The 15,566-nt window shown below is 34.2% G+C and overlaps 2 protein-coding genes across 2 annotated transcripts; both read left to right on the forward strand.

Annotated features, from left to right (window-relative positions):
* The first annotated feature begins 643 nt into the window (after positions 1-643).
* Positions 644-2,452, forward strand: LOC140958232 (uncharacterized). The gene is made up of 2 exons (XM_073415612.1): positions 644-1,926; positions 1,990-2,452. The coding sequence occupies exons 1-2, from the start codon at positions 845-847 to the stop codon at positions 2,336-2,338; spliced, it is 1,431 nt and encodes a 476-aa protein (XP_073271713.1). The 5' UTR covers positions 644-844; the 3' UTR covers positions 2,339-2,452.
* Positions 2,453-13,115: 10,663 nt separating this feature from the next.
* On the forward strand, positions 13,116-14,949 carry LOC140958443 (uncharacterized). The gene has a single exon (XM_073415883.1). The coding sequence runs from the start codon at positions 13,309-13,311 to the stop codon at positions 14,791-14,793; it is 1,485 nt and encodes a 494-aa protein (XP_073271984.1). The 5' UTR covers positions 13,116-13,308; the 3' UTR covers positions 14,794-14,949.
* The last annotated feature ends 617 nt before the right edge of the window (positions 14,950-15,566 follow it).

Genomic DNA, 15,566 nt, shown 5'->3' on the forward strand with positions numbered 1-15,566 from the left:
TAATAAAATGGGCAGATAAACCTACTCAAACCAAATATTATTATGATAGACCTACTCTCATGGATGTTCTTTTTGAAGAACATGAATATATATTTTCTAATAGTTATAATGGAAAAAGTATTTATGAATGAAATATTAATGGTTTTAGTGATAAACAATTTTATAATACTGCTCACAAAATGCTTATGTATAGTACTGTATGTAAAACTTCATGAAATAATGATAAAAATATTGTTAAGATAATTATAGCAAGATTTACTGGTCAACTTAAAGGTTGGTGAGATAATTATCTAAGTCAATCTCATAAAGATGATATTGTAAACTCAATAAAAACTGAGAATAATACGCATTTAGAAAACTCAGTTTGTTTTCTTATCATGACAATAATTGAATATTTTACTGGTAGATTCACAGATAATAGTGAAAAATACATATTTTATTAAATAATCTAAAATGTATAATATAATTTTTAAATAAATATAATATTATTTTAAAAAATAATTAATAAAATATAAAATAAACTTAAAAATAAAAGACATACACATAATTGAATTAAGAGCAATCAATAATTCGTGTATTAAATTACTATTAATAATATTAAAGCACTAATATTTTAATTTTAATTCTAAAACAGGACAAAAAACAACCACGATGGAATAGATCTCCAGGATCTTCTAGAGGTTTCGTATTTCTTCTGCCATGGATAAATCTCTCCGGAACTTTCTACAAATTTCGAATCCCCAAAGAATTTCCCCTATAAAAATGTCTGCTACTTTAATCGATTCAACCAAGAAACAAACATTTTTGCATTCGAATCCAAAATCAAAATCATTTCAGTTGTCAAATGGATGGTCCGTTCCGATCATGGTACGAAAAACCCACCCAGCAACGTCGATCGTATTCCTATAATCCTTCTCTCTTTGGAGTGCCCGTTTACCCGGTTGATCCGACCCGACAAGCTCGCCACTCGGCCTATGCTGATAGGCAACCGCCGGTGGAGAAGAAACCAGGTCGGAAAGTTGTTCAGATTCCTGTTCATTTTTTTGGAGCTGATTCCGATCGACGCTCGGAGTCTGCTCTGAGAATTCAGAAGGTATTCAGGGGATTTTTCGTCAGGAAGAGCGTTAGGAAGATCAAGGAGATCAAAGCCCAGGTTGATGAGATTGAGGCTAGGCTGTTGAGAGATGAGGTGGTGGAGATGATCAGGGGAAATGAGAGGGAAAGGCTGAGAGTGAGCGAGAGTTTGATGAATTTGCTGCTCAGGTTGGATGGAATCCGGGGAATCGATTTGGGGATTAGGGTGTGCAGGAAGGGCGTGGCGAGAAAGGCGATCGCTTTGCAGGAAAAGATCGATGCTATCTGTGCCCCTGATTCTGAAGGAAACGTTGATGACAAGGTGGAAACTGGAAGTCAAGAGCTAGAAGATGGGGTCCCTGCATCAGGATTCGTTGGGATTGAGCTCTCTCCTGAGAATGGTGTAGCAGCAGAACTTGAAGGGTCTCGATTTGAAGAAAATTCTAATGGCTTTGAACAAATTCTGGATGATTCGGGAGAGGAATCGAAGGGATGGAATGGTGCGCTACTAGAATGTGAGAAGATGGAAATTGAGAGGGATTCTGTTCTCACTGAGGAATTGGATGTTGTGGTTGCTTCCGAGGTCATGAACCCCAGTGAAGAGACTCATGTTGAGACGGAGACGGAGACTTGGGTCGATGTCGATGTCGATGAAGACAATGTGGACGGTGTGAAAGAGATGTTGGTCCAGTATAATGGGAAGGATATGGTCAATGGAGAAGGAAAGGAGGATGAAGCTATTGGAAATTGTGAGTTTCTGGCAAACTCTGGTGTTCCGGTTGCTTCTGTGGTTGAAGCGACTCCAGAAACTTGTCCTGTAGATGAAGGTGATGCAGAGATTGTGAAAGAAATGTTGGCCCATTCTGATGATTTCGAAGAAAAATTGTGTGATTTGAGCGAGGAGTCGAAGGACAGGGACACTCTCCAAGTAGAAGACGAGACAATGGAATTCGAAAGAGAGCATTTGGATGCGGAGAGCGTTGATGTGGTGAAAGCTTGTCAAGAGACGCAAGGTGTGAAGGAAACTCCCGAGGATCTCAATAAGAGGAAATGTGAGTTGCTCGAGCAAATGATGGAGGAGAATAAGAAAATGATGCTTATGATGACTCAGTTGTATGAGCGAAACGAGAGACAGTTGCAGATGCTCGATGCATTAACAAACAGGGTGGACTTTTTGGAGAAGGCATACTTGTGTGACAAGCTCAGGAACAGAAGGAAGAAAATGAAGAAGAACAAGTGTGCTGTAACTTGTATAGAGGACTAGAGCTTGTATTTCGTTGTGATATTTTTGTCACGTCCGAAAATCCGTCCACGACTGTATGCATGAAAAATTTTAAATTTGCTAATTTATTTTATTTAAATGATTTTTAAGGATTTATATGTTTATTTTAAGCAAATTGAAATGTTTTCTCGAGTTTTAGTTTTTCAGATGAATATTCGATGTCGAATCGGGAAAAGGAGACGAGAGACGTTTAAGGTGCCAAAATTTAATGTTATATTTTATTTTAAACCAATGAAATTAGTTATTTTAAGCGATTCACGAATTTTAAATGATTTTATTTTAAACCAAAGAAATTAGTTATTTTAAATGATTCACGAATTTTAGTATTTAAAAGTCTAATTTAATTTATTAGACGGTATATAAGATTTTAAGCGTTCAAAAGTATAGATTTTGTAGGGTGTATTCAACGATGAGATTTAATGACTTTCAATGACTTTTTTAAAATATAGATTTTCGTGGATTTTGTAAATTTTATAGAATCTCACATATTTGTAAACATAATTCCAAATACTCTTGTAGAGTTTTTGCAAAATTTTTGTATACATTTGCAAATTTTTTTTATTAATTGTACACATTTTGTACTTTTATAAATAAATAATTTTTTTAAATTTCTTTGAGCTAGTAATTATTTGATATAAATAATATCTTCACTTTGAAATAAATTTTATAATATTTAACAAAATCAAAATTTTAATTTTATGTCTATTCAATATGCATAATTAATTAATCAATAAAATTTTAATTTATAAGCATATATAAAAATTTGNATAAATTTTAAGCAATCTTTATGAAAAAATCTAAGGTTCGTTATTATCAATATGATCAATGTCACTCCACATTTGATTTACTATAGCATCCCTCCATGCACTTGCTCGTTGTTATTCTTGAGTGTCAAATATTTGATCGAAATTTTTATCTTCGTAAATTGGTTTCGATGAAGGTTGTGGAACTTCATTATCTGGTTCAACTAGAAATTCATCAGATCAACACTTCTTTTGAAGAAAATTACGCAATCCGGCAAAAGACAATACAAGCTCCGCCTGTGTTGTATATGGAAATGGAGGAAGATTTTTGAATATTTTGAATCGCGATTTAAATATACCAAATATCATTTCAATGACGTTTCTCAAAGAAGAATGATGAAGATTGAACAACTCTTTTGCATCTTCAGGGTGACGACCTTGGCCAGTGAATTCTTGTAGATGATAACGAACACCTCTAAAAAGAGCCAAAAATTGGCGTTGATTTGCATATCCACATACCACAATCCACTAAAAAAAATTTACCTATCGAACTTTATTTGTAGAATCAAGTAACCAATGGATAACATATATAACCTTGGAAAATTATAAAATTTTTAAATAAGTAACATATAGAACAAAAAAAATACTTTATGGCACCTTAAGCCCGTTATTTCTCGATAAAGCATCTGTCAATATGTTTGAATCATAGGCATATTCCTCTCATGTGCTCTTGGAAAATTATATAATGCATCTTCAATGTTTCTCCTCTCCAACCAGTCAGTTGTGTAACAAATCATCTTCATTACAAATTTCTAAATGATATAAATTTAAAATCGTTTATAAAATCCATTCCAAATAATTTTAATTTAATATAATCTGTAATTTTTTTACACAAAATATCAAGATTTACTACTAATTAATAAGCACATAACGTGTGCAGATTACTAATATTTATAAAATATGTCCGTGTTGATGATTTAAGAGTTTTTTTTTTCAAAAAAATTATTTAGGTATTAGCATCCATACTATTGGGGATCGATATAGAGTTTAGAGAGGGTGAATAAACTCTTTTCTTTGTTGGATGTTTTTGCAAAGGGTGCTAGAATCCTGTTAGAGATTATAGCTTATCTTGTTCGAATGTAGATCCAGCAGATCACAATAATAAGTGCGGAAACGATCCGATGGAGTACGGTGAAATACAATAAAACAGTAGGCAGTAGAACGGTAGTTGTTTTTGAAAGTTCGAAGATAAAATCTTCTACATTACCCCTTCTTCTGTTTCCAGAAGATATCACTAAAAGACTTTGGTTATTACAGTACAACACTTGTACACACCTACTACAGTAGGGCTTATCCTTTGCCTACTGAAACTCTTAGTTTCTTAACACAATGTAAATGAATACAACAAAGTTCTGGAAAAGACTTTTTTTCAGTTTACAAACTCTTCTCAATAAGATATAGTAAAGTGTTTAGCTTGAAGAGATTACGAAACAGCAGCACAATATGATCTCAGAAGATCGGATATTGATAATAAGGCGTGTGCTGTTTTCTGCATGTTGAGCTAGAAGATAAGTAGTAGTTTATGATATCTCAAACTCACGTTGGAATAATCGTTGTGTAGATAAAGATGATAGCATTTTTATATAGGGTTGAACCTCATATATATAGAAAGCTTGAGTCCAACGTCTATAATCAAAAATGGCTTCTGTGATTCCTGAGTAAGATCAGCTTTAATACCTAAAACGGGTCCTGCAGAAAGCTTCAAAACAATCAGTCTTGTTTCATACTAAAATTAGTAAGGAGCATTAAATGTCTTTGTACAGCATTAATGGTACAATTAATACTAGTACTAGGTAAAGTAACGGTAACATTTAAGACTGTAACAATTCAAACAAAAGACGTTAATTTACTTCTGTTTAAGCTAAGTTCTGCTTTTAAAAGATACGTTCTGCTTCTGGTTTACTAAGCTGATAAGTACTCGAAAGTACTGCTTTGTTAACGCAATACGAGAGCTTCTGCTTTTATACTGTCTTCTGATTAACGTTATCACGACCTACTGGTTTTAAATCTCATCACCACAATTAAATTAAGTCTAACAATTTCCCCCTTTGTGGTGATGCCAAAACCTAGATGTTAGTACCGATGAAGAACAAAAGTTGAAACCAAAAAAACAAATAACAATTATCACCGAATAAACGATACGTGAATAAATAGTAAATCAGAGTTCAAAAGAGTTTAATCATCAGTCCCGATGTCTCTGAACATCGTTTCCTCGTCCTAAGGATCTTGATTTCTGTAAGAGGATTCTGCGTGATGTCCTCCAGTTCTGCCTTCTGCTTCCCCAATTTTGGCATCATTGGCTTGAACTTGAGTGAGTAAGTCATCCACTCGGCCAGTAAGAGTAAGAATGCCATTATTCAGCATCTCCAAAAAAGGTGCTTGATTCGAAACTCTTTCATTAAGATCATGAATAGATTGAGATTGAGACTCAATCTTGGCATCAATAGTGTCAAGTCTCGAATCCATAGCTTCTACTCTGGTGGAGACTGAGCGAATATTTGACTCATGATCAGAGACAGTTCGAATGATATCAGCCTGACCAATCAAGATTTTAGCCTGATTTTCGAGAACATTTTTTCTGAGAATGCTGGTTTCTGCATTTAGCTTGGCCAACGATTCTGCCGTGCGAGTAACTTCTTTCGATATGCGTTCATGGAAGAATGTTGTGGCACTGACCTCACCAGCATGCTCAAAAGACAATTGCTTTACTATCTCGGAAAGACTGTTCACATTCCTTCTCAGAATTTCTATCTCAAACTCAAGATCAAACGTTGCTTCTTCTGGTGAAGTGGTTCTTTCGATCATACATTGTCTGATCTCTTCAAGATGAGCAATATGAGCAGGTGATCTTGAAGGAAGAATAATCAAAGCAGTAGAAGGTGCATCTTCTGGTGGAGCAGTAGATCCTTCAGGAGCTGCACTCTTTACTGGTCGGACGACTTTAGTGGTTTCCAGTTGCTCAGCAGCTGGAATAGATTCAGATGGAATGTTCAAAATAGCTTTCATTTCCGCTTGATGTTCAGCAGAAAATATCTCCAAATTTGGCAGTGATTGAGATGGAGCAGCATCTGATTCTGCCATAGGTTGGTCTGCTGGTTGAGCTTCTGGTTTGACCACATCATCAGCCTGAGCTGTTTCGTAGAAGCAGCAAGAACAATAGATTGAATGACTTCATCAACTGAATCCAATTCACAAACAGAAATCAGAGAAGAAAACTGAGTAGGCACCGTCAAGGATGCAGGAGTAATGGAGACCTTAGCTTTTGAAGGATCTGTGGTCCTTTCCTCAACTGGCTTATTCTGAAGAAATTCTTGGATGAAGCCTACTTGATACTGCAGAGGATCTTCGAAAGCATGTTCTTGAGCAAAAAGTTGCTCATTCATCAATTTCAGTCGATCAGTCAAAATATGAATTACATCCTGGTCTTGAGGAGCAGTAGAATTCATAACATCAAAATTTGATTTTAAAGTCTTCAGAACAGAATCCAGTTGCTGACACTTAAGCTGTTCAAGGATGTAATTTCTTCTGTTCATTGCCGCAATCACATTAATGGTCTTAGCAGAATCAAAGACCTTCTTTTCATTCTTCACCATTTTAGCATAAACACCTGGTGTTTTCAAATGAGTGATTGGGTGGAAAACTCGAACCTTCAACAAATCATCAAAAAAGAGAATGTCCTCACTGGCAGATTTTTCAATCTCCTCTATGTGAAGATTAATAGCAGTGTTAACGGATGACTTGGCGCCATGAGCTTGCGGTTCTTCAACAAGTTTTCCTTTGCCTTTATCTGAAGATGAGGTAGGCAGCACGGGTCTGAATGCAGAAGACCCTGCAGAAGTTTCTCTAATAACGACTCCAGATGAGGGTCTGAAAACCGGAACAGAAGTTGAGGTGGTTGCAGTAGAGATGGCTGCTGGTTTAGAGACGGGGAGAGATTCTGGTTGAGATGATGTAGCTTCTGAAAACACTTGTCTCAAAGGGACAATGTCTAAATCAGCAACGGCTGCTATTTTCTTGAGGCGGAGAACTATGCAAGCCTTCTTCTTGCTAGGGGTGGTAGGGAGTGATGCTTTGGTTGGAGCAGCAGACTCCTCAGATACTGATTTATCTGAATCAGTGGAGACAACCACTCTTTTCCTCTTGATTTTCTTTTGAGGTCCTTGAGCCTTAGTATGAGCATCGCCAATCTCTTTCTTCAAAGCAACAAATTCAGCCATAGTTTGCTTTGGTCTCAAAGCAAGTACATTGTCAGCATCGGCCATTGTTATATAAGAAGCATCATGTTCAGAAGTGTGAAGAAAACCAGCATCTTTTAACATTGTGCTGATCTGAACAGCAAAACCAGTACCCTTTCTCACAACCATATCCTTCATGATTCTAAACAAAAATCGACTCAGTCCACCTTAAAGTCAGAAGTGATAGCTACCATCACTTGAAATTTTTCTTTGGTCAGCTTATCAAACGTACCAGCTCTGACCAGAAGTGCTTTTGCCACAATATCAGCAAGCACTTGATATTCCATTTTTAGAAGCTTCTTGAAGCAAGAAGGAGAGAGTTCTTCTCCAGAAGATGAGAAAGTGAGGAGGGCAGAAGACATCTCCTCTTTAGAAATATCAGAAAAGTCAGAGGTACTTGATAATGGGAGAAGGAAAGTCGATCCCAATAGTGCAGCATCGATGGAGATGGATGCACCTCCCTGGGAATAAATGATTTTCTCATCCTCGACGGTTGCTTTAGCATAGAAATCTAATAGAGTAGTCTTGTAGATGATGGCATGTGATTCCAAAAAACCTTCGGAGACCAGATTTTTCAGTTGCTTTGAACATCTTAACAAGATTCTCGCCTTTGATGGTCAAAACCGATGCAAAGTTAACTTGATAAGAATTTAGTGTATAAGCTCCAGCCATTTCTGCAAATAAGATGAATTCGAAGCAGATTCTGTAGTGGAGATGAATGCAAGAGAAAGCAGTAGCTACTAAGCAAAAGTCTGGAATCGTAAAAGTGAAATGAGATAGAAGATACGGTTAATATTCAAAATGTACAGCCGTCAGTGAAACATAAGGACATGTGTCAATATGTTCGCGGTTGAGTTTTTGAAAAGTTAAAAGATGAGTGTCAGAAACGCCAAAATTTTAAAATATACTAAAAGAGGCGGGCTGTCCAAGCGGTTACTAAAGAAAATCAGAAGATGATTTGTCGTTTTATGATAATATCTACTGAAATTCATAAAGTACTGAAATATATCCAGCACTGTGATAAAAAACAGTAGACACATTGTTTTATAGAAAAGACAAACCTCCTTCTACTTCTGAAAAAACGCGGAAATATTAGTCAGAATAAAATAATGTTCCCCCTAAATTAATGCAACTGATAAATACAAAGATTCGAGATCTGAGGGAAGACAGGTGGCTCTTGATATTCGTGCAGGAGGTGAACAGTTTAGGCGTCTCTTCAGATTCCCATAGGCTCTATACAAATACCTGAAAGCTTACAAACTAAGTCATTTACACATTTATTAAATCAAAACAAATGAATGGTGTGAAAGCATTCTCTCGGAGTCTTCTCCAGAGTCGGATTCAGCAGATGAGTTTCAGAGACAACTTCCAGCTTCTCGTAAGAAGATGTTTGAAGACATCCTTTTCCAAGAGATGAAGACTTGGAAGAAATTCATCGACCTGTAACTCGAGTATTTTTTTGACAGTATGAAGAATCATCATGTTCACAAACCACGACCATATATGACATAGATGCAAAGTCATGAAAAAAATGTTGCATGCTACATCAATGGTTTATTTGAATTTAGTAGATTACCTTGATGATTTAAATCAGTTAGACGTTGACATGTGCTAGTATTCCCTTGCTCAAAATTTGATGTCATTGTTTGATAAGATAATGTCTGTATACGACACACTTGTCCAACCGTAGTTGCGGTGATTCATGGCATTAAAAGTGAACGTTAAATAATTAATTATTCGGTTGTTCAAATTATTAGATATGAAAAATATTTAAATTATGATGTTAAATAAATAAAATATAATAATTTTATTTATTACATGTGGATGTAGTATCAAATTTTGTCTTGCATATCGTATAATATAATATATATATATATATATATATATAAAAAAGAAATGTTTAAAATCGTTTAACTTCAAACAGTGCAAATGAAATATACCACCTTGATTTGAAGAAGTTTCCATTATTGCATGTGTTGTGGTAATCGTAGCCAAATTGTTGTAGAGGGGAACTAAAAAATGTATAAGAGCATTAAATGCTTGAATTAGAATAAATAAATAAATTTCTGAAATAATAATATATAAATAAGAATGGGTGATTGAGTTATTTAAAATTAAAAGTACCAAAAATGAAAATAATGATTGATAAATAGGAAGCAATACATATTTTATGTAACATACAATTCAAATATGTAGTAACATCTGACATTTCAAAGTTGGATTCATCAGAATTTGTAGCATGTGCACTTCTATTTATACGTCTATAGTAGTCTGACCGACGTCTGGCTAGATTTTTTTGTCGTTCATCTTGTGTCATTAATTGTCTTTGTGCTCGTCGTCGCGCTGTGTTTAATTGACGCATTTCATTGTCATCGCGATTGGTATGAGTAGTAGCCCGTGTAGGAGGAGAAGACATTAAAGCTAAATATTATTTAAATCTGTGACAATATTTAGAATACAACTCTTAAATATTGGTCTCGACATGTTTAAGTTCCAATAATTCAAGAAATGCAATAACATATTCACCAAAAACATGAATATATCAGCATTACATCGATATACATTGAAGAAAGTTGATGGTAGAAGATGGTAAAATGATTTAATTGGATAAACTATTGTGGAAACATGAATAAGATTTGAGATGAGAGGTTAGTCTCAGACAAATCATATTTTTTTAATTCAAATTACATTTTTTTTAAAAAAATGTAAAAAATACAATAAGTCTCAAATATTATATCATCATAATACTATACAAAAAAATGTAAAAAATACAATAAGTCTCAAATATTATATCATCATAATACTATACATTATTTTGTTACAACATGAGAATGTTAGCAGCGAAAACAACGTTGGGAAGGAACATGAAAATCATGTACCAAATGATACACGGATGCCGTGTGCTACACATTTCAAACAATATACACAAAGTAAAACACCAAAGTGAAAGCAAAAGAAGAAAAACATACAGATACAATGCCTTTTTGTAAGAAGGAACCTTCGGCTTGAAAAAAAAAAAAGCGCACCTTACATACAGTACAACTATTAGCATTGATTAGCTAAATATATATATAAATCAGTTATAGCAGTATATCACCAAAAAGAAGAAGTAAAGATCACCAACCTTATTTCGGAAGCTTTAATAAAATTAAAAAAAAAAAAACATAATGACAACATTATATTCTAGATCCAAATCAAAATTTGACAAAATCAGTTTAAAATTAAATGAAGGTCGTGGTTGTCTAACATTTTGTAAATGAAAAATCTCACACATCTCATACCTCAAAACAAAACACCAAAAAACAAATGAAATCATTATATTAGCGTAGTAGTATTTTTTTGTTGAATATTACATTCATGTATTGAGAAGGCATCAAGGAACATTGAGTTACGAATCCAAACCAAAATTGTGGCAAAATAACAAAGGAATAAAATTTATAATGTGTGAATGTTGAAGCCCGTATCTCATTCCCAAAGTGAAAAAGAACAAAAACTTTACATTATTTGACAAAATTGCTTGAAAACCAAAAAGATAATTATGATATTATTTATAACTTGTTTCAAGCTTGCTTTTTTTTTTTGAAATTTTGTAAAATTTCAAAGGGAACGATGATTCTACAACTTCTCATATATTTTTATTTAATTCAATTATTTTTGTGTCAACTGGTGCAAACTTTGCATAACATAAAAAACCATAATCATATATACAACGAGAAACCTTGTACAACATCAATAAATTAAATAGATATAATACCAAAATGGATGAATTGCAAGGAAGACGCTTCTTTTGCAAACCATTTGCATTTAAACCCATAAACCTAAACAAAATTAATAACAATAAAGGAAATAAAAAAGTGAGTAGATAACCATTACCTTTCAGGACCGTCGCATAAGTTTTTTCTCTCCTGCGTTTCCTTTACGATGATTTATGAATACAAAATATAACAATTAGATGTTTTTAGTTTCAACCGATAATTTTCATCAAAGAGAAGGTGAAAAGGAAAAACCGTGTGACTTGGGCAAAATAGGATACAATTTTTCGTGAATTTTCGATGAATCAAACCTTTCGCTTTGTTGCCGAAATCTGAGAATAGATTGTGTCCCTTGCTCATCGTTTTGTCCTAATTTTGTATTTGCGTTGTCGAATTCAGACACATCAAAAACTGAATTCGTGTTTTATCGGATTCAATTTGGTTCCAAGAAGAATAAGAGAAGCACAATTTTACAACCACCTATTACCGATCTGGCTCGTAAAATAATTCGTACATCGAAACCAACAACAACGGTAGAGATCGAGGGCAAAGATTCACAAACTAACCTGTTTCAGTAACTGAGCGTGATGGAAATTTGGAAAAGAAATCATGGGTTGAGTAGAAAAGAGAAAATATGTGAGTATCACAAACTTATATGCTTCAGTATCTGTTTAATATTTCAGGCTTGTAAGCATGCGTAAGATATCAATAAATCTCATGATAATCTTCATTAGTATCACGTAAATCCATCGAAGCACCACACCCTTAAGCACATGTAAATATGCCAAACACAGAAATGAAGAAAGATATGCATAATACTTTATTTGTTAAAAAATCTATTTTTGATTAAAACTAACCTTCAAGACAACCTTGTTGAATGAAAAACCATGAGTAAAAAGGAATTTTGGAACAAACAGAGCAAGTAAATCATATGAACTTCACGACCTACATATCAAGAAACACAGAAAATAGACATTTTTTAACAACATTGATTTGTTTTTATTGTTGGGGGTGCAGATATGAGGGATGAATACATGAACTGATGCCCCAACCTCTAATGAAGTCTACACCATTTTTATATTACTTGAATTAACATGTGTACCCCAAATTCAAGAGCCTTAATGATGTAGAAGGCATCAAAATGAGAAGTAACACCCACGAAACATTCAAGAAATGCAACAATCTACAAAAAAAAAAAAAAAAAAAAAAAAAAAAAAAANGTACATTAAATAAGAAAAAAATGACTGAAAAAAGTTATCATGTAGGATACAATATTATTTTGTTTACAATGAAGCTGGAAAAACGATAATTATATCATTGAAACAAACGAAAAACATCAACATAACACAAACCAAAATAGTTGAATATTTAAGGTTATGCAAATACATACTGTTATTCAATTAAATATCTGCTTTAATGTCACAAATCACAAGTGTAATGTATCGTCATAAAAATACCACAATTTTAGAGATCTCATTCGCAAGTTATTAAATCAAGTGGTGACGTTATGCATGAGTTAGAAAAGGTTGGTTATGTCCATTGAACTCTAGTGATCTCTCTGTATAATGATGAAGTATTGTAATTTAATGATACGTTTCGATTCAAAAATACAATGAGACCCCATTTTGAGAGCATCAAACTACAAAAATTAAAAATCATATATTAAAATCATATAGAAAACTCAGTTTATTTTTTTATCATGACAATAATTAAATATTTTACCGATAGATTCACAGATAATTATGAAAAATACATACTTTATTAAATAATCTAAAATGTATAATATAATTTTTAAATAAATATAATATTATTTTAAAAAATAATTAATAAAATATAAAATAAACTTAAAAATAAAAGACATACACATAATTGAATTAAAAACAATCAATAATTCGTGTATTAAATTACTATTAATAATATTAAAGCACTAATATTTTAATTCTGAAACAGGGGGAAAAAAACCACCACGATGGAATAGATCTCCAGGATCTTCTAGAGGTTTCGTATTTCTTCTGCCATGGATAAATCTCTCCGGAACTTTCTACAAATTTCGAATCCCCAAAGAATTTCCCCTATAAAAATGTCTGCTACTTTAATCGATTCAACCAAGAAACAAACATTTTTGCATTCGAATCCAAAATCAAAATCATTTCAGTTGTCAAATGGATGGTCCGTTCCGATCATGGTACGAAAAACCCACCCAGCAACGTCGAACGTATTCCTATAATCCTTCTCTCTTTGGAGTGCCCGTTTACCCGGTTGATCCGACCCAACAAGCTCGCCGCTCGGCCTATGCTGATAGGCAACCGCCGGTGGAGAAGAAACCAGGTCGGAAAGTTGTTCAGATTCCTGTTCATTTTTTTGGAGCTGATTCTGATCGACGCTCGGAGTCTGCTCTGAGAATTCAGAAGGTATTCAGGGGATTTTTCGTCAGGAAGAACGTAAGGAAGATCAAGGAGATCAAAGCCCAAGTTGATGAGATTGAGGCTAGGCTGTTGAGAGATGAGGTGGTGGAGATGATCAGGGGAAATGAGAGGGAAAGGCTGAGAATGAGCGAGAGTTTGATGAATTTGCTGCTCAGGTTGGATGGAATCCGGGGAATCGATTTGGGGATTAGGGTGTGCAGGAAGGGCGTGACGAGAAAGGCGATCGCTTTGCAGGAAAAGATCGATGCTATCTGTGCCCCTGATTCTGAAGGAAACGTTGATGACAAGGTGGAAACTGGAAGTCAAGAGCTAGAAGATGGGGTCCCTGCATCAGGATTCGTTGGGATTGAGCTTTCTCCTGAAAATGGTGTAGCAGCAGAACTCGAAGGGTCTCGACTTGAAGAAAATTCTCATGGCTTTGAACAAATTCTGGATGATTCAGGAGAGGAATTGAATGGTGCGCTACTAGAATGTGAGAAGATGGAAATTGAGAGGGATTCTGTTCTCACTGAGGAATTGGATGTTGTGGTTGCTTCCGAGGTCATGAACCCCAGTGAAGAGACTCATGTTGAGACGGAGACGGAGACTTGGGTCGATGTCGATGTCGATGAAGACAATGTGGACGGTGTGAAAGAGATGTTGGTCCAGTATAATGGGAAGGATATGGTCAATGGAGAAGGAAAGGAGGATGAAGCTATTGGAAATTGTGAGTTTCTGGCAAACTCTGGTGTTCCGGTTGCTTCTGTGGTTGAAGCGACTCCAGAAACTTGTCCTGTAGATGAAGGTGATGCAGAGATTGTGAAAGAAATGTTGGCCCATTCTGATGATTTCGAAGAAAAATTGTGTGATTTGAGCGAGGAATCGAAGGACAGGGACACTCTCCAAGTAGAAGACGAGACAATTGAAGTCGAAAGAGAGCATTTGGATGCGGAGAGCGTTGATGTGGTAAAAGCTTGTCAAGAGACGCAAGGTGTGAAGGAAACTCCCGAGGATCTCAATAAGAGGAAATGTGAGTTGCTCGAGCAAATGATGGAGGAGAATAAGAAAATGATGCTTATGATGACTCAGTTGTATGAGCGAAACGAGACGCAGTTGCAGATGCTCGATGCTTTAACAAACAGGGTGGACTTTTTGGAGAAGGCATACCTGTGTGACAAGCTCAGGAACAGAAGGAAGAAAATGAAGAAGAACAAGTGTGCTGTAACTTGTATAGAGGACTAGAGCTTGTATTTCGTTGTGATATTTTCTCCCTTTTTTTTTGTATCTGTACAAGCTTTTCAAGAGCTTGTATAGATGAAAGAAGAACAAGTGTGATTTTGCTATATTTTTGTAACGTCTGAAAATCAGTCCATGTCGTATATATGAAAAATTTTATATTTGCTAATTTATTTTATTTAAATGATTTTTAAAAGTTTATATGTTTATTTTAAGTAAATTGAAATGTTTTCTCGAATTTTAGCTTTTCAGATGAATATTCAATGTCGGACCGGAAAAAAAGAGATGAGAGAAGTTTAAGATACCAAAATTGAATGTTATATTTTATTTTAAACCAAAGAAATTAGTTATTTTAAATGATTCACGAATTTTAGCATTTAAAAGTCTAATTTAATTTATTAGGCGGTTTATAAGATTTTTAGCGTTCAAAAGTATAGACTTTGTGGGGTGTATTCAACGATAAGATTTAATGACTTTCAATGACTTTTTTAAAATATAGATTTTCGTAGATTTGGTAAATTTTATCGACTTTTATATAATCTCACAGATTTGTAAACAGAATTTCATGGATTTTTGTAGATTTTTTGCAAGATTTTTGTAAACATTTGCAAATTTTTTTTTTAATGGTACAAATTTTGTACTTTTATAAATAAATAATTTTTTAAATTTCTATAAGCTAGTAATTATTTGACATAAATAATATCTTCACTTTGAAATAAATTTTATAATGTAAATAAATTTAATTATTTAAAAAGTAAAGATGTTTAATATATGAAAAA

This window comes from Primulina huaijiensis, chromosome 15 (genome assembly GCF_012295235.1).
Source record: "Primulina huaijiensis isolate GDHJ02 chromosome 15, ASM1229523v2, whole genome shotgun sequence".
NCBI classification, from domain to species: domain Eukaryota; kingdom Viridiplantae; phylum Streptophyta; class Magnoliopsida; order Lamiales; family Gesneriaceae; genus Primulina; species Primulina huaijiensis.

Excerpts from the sequence above, each read along its gene's own strand:
- LOC140958232 (XM_073415612.1), top strand. The coding sequence starts at position 845 with ATGGATGGTCCGTTCCGATCATGGTACGAAAAACCCACCCAGCAACGT. Across the intron at positions 1,927-1,989 it reads GCAGAGATTGTGAAAGAAAT|GGACACTCTCCAAGTAGAAG; the intron begins GTTGGCCCATTC and ends GTCGAAGGACAG.
- LOC140958443 (XM_073415883.1), top strand. The coding sequence starts at position 13,309 with ATGGATGGTCCGTTCCGATCATGGTACGAAAAACCCACCCAGCAACGT.